Source organism: Suricata suricatta, unplaced genomic scaffold, assembly GCF_006229205.1.
Source record: "Suricata suricatta isolate VVHF042 unplaced genomic scaffold, meerkat_22Aug2017_6uvM2_HiC HiC_scaffold_41290, whole genome shotgun sequence".
Taxonomy (NCBI): domain Eukaryota; kingdom Metazoa; phylum Chordata; class Mammalia; order Carnivora; family Herpestidae; genus Suricata; species Suricata suricatta.
In genome coordinates this window covers 1-660 of record NW_021888536.1, presented here as the reverse complement: position 1 = coordinate 660, position 660 = coordinate 1, and the positions used below count along the sequence as shown (strand labels likewise).

The window sequence follows — 660 nt, the reverse complement described above, 5'->3', positions numbered from 1 at the left end:
TAAATATAGAGAACTAAGGGTTGATGGGGATAGGGAAAATGCCAAATTCTAAAAATTAAGTACCCATTCCCAAACCACTAACTGATAATCTATCCTTCTCTCTAGGTTATTTTAGAGGACACACTGAATAAAATGGATAAAGGAAATGGGTCTCTAGTTTCAGAATTTGTGCTTCTGGGACTTTGCCACTCATGGAATATGCAGGTCTTATTCCTAATCATATTTTTTATGCTTTACCTGATTATTGTATTTGGAAATGTTTTCATCATTATCCTAATCATCACTGACTCCCATCTTCATTCCCCCATGTACTTCTTGTTGGCCAACCTGTCCTTCGTTGATATGTGGCTTTCTTCAGTCACCACTCCAAAGATGATCACAGATTTTCTCAGGGAGAACAAGACTATTTCCTTTGGAGGGTGTATGTGCCAGATCCTCTATGTGCATTTTGTTGGAGGGGTTGAGATGGTGCTATTGGTGGTAATGGCCTATGACCGCTATGTGGCTATCTGTAAGCCACTCCACTATTCGACTATTATGAGCCTGCAGAGATGCACGGGGCTGGTGGTAACTTCCTGGAGCATTGGCTTTGTGCATGCCGTGAGTCAGATGGCTGTGATGGTACAATTGCCCTTCTGTGGCCCCAGGGAAATTGACAGC

At 42.4% G+C, this 660-nt stretch overlaps 1 protein-coding gene across 1 annotated transcript; it reads left to right on the top strand.

Annotated features, from left to right (window-relative positions):
* Positions 1 to 129: 129 nt before the first annotated feature.
* LOC115285110 (olfactory receptor 4K14-like) lies at positions 130 to 657 on the top strand (the record flags this gene model as incomplete). Its single annotated transcript, XM_029931490.1, has 1 exon — positions 130 to 657. A coding segment is annotated over exon 1 (525 nt), but the record flags the coding sequence as incomplete, so codon positions are not given.
* Between the last annotated feature and the right edge of the window lie 3 nt (positions 658 to 660).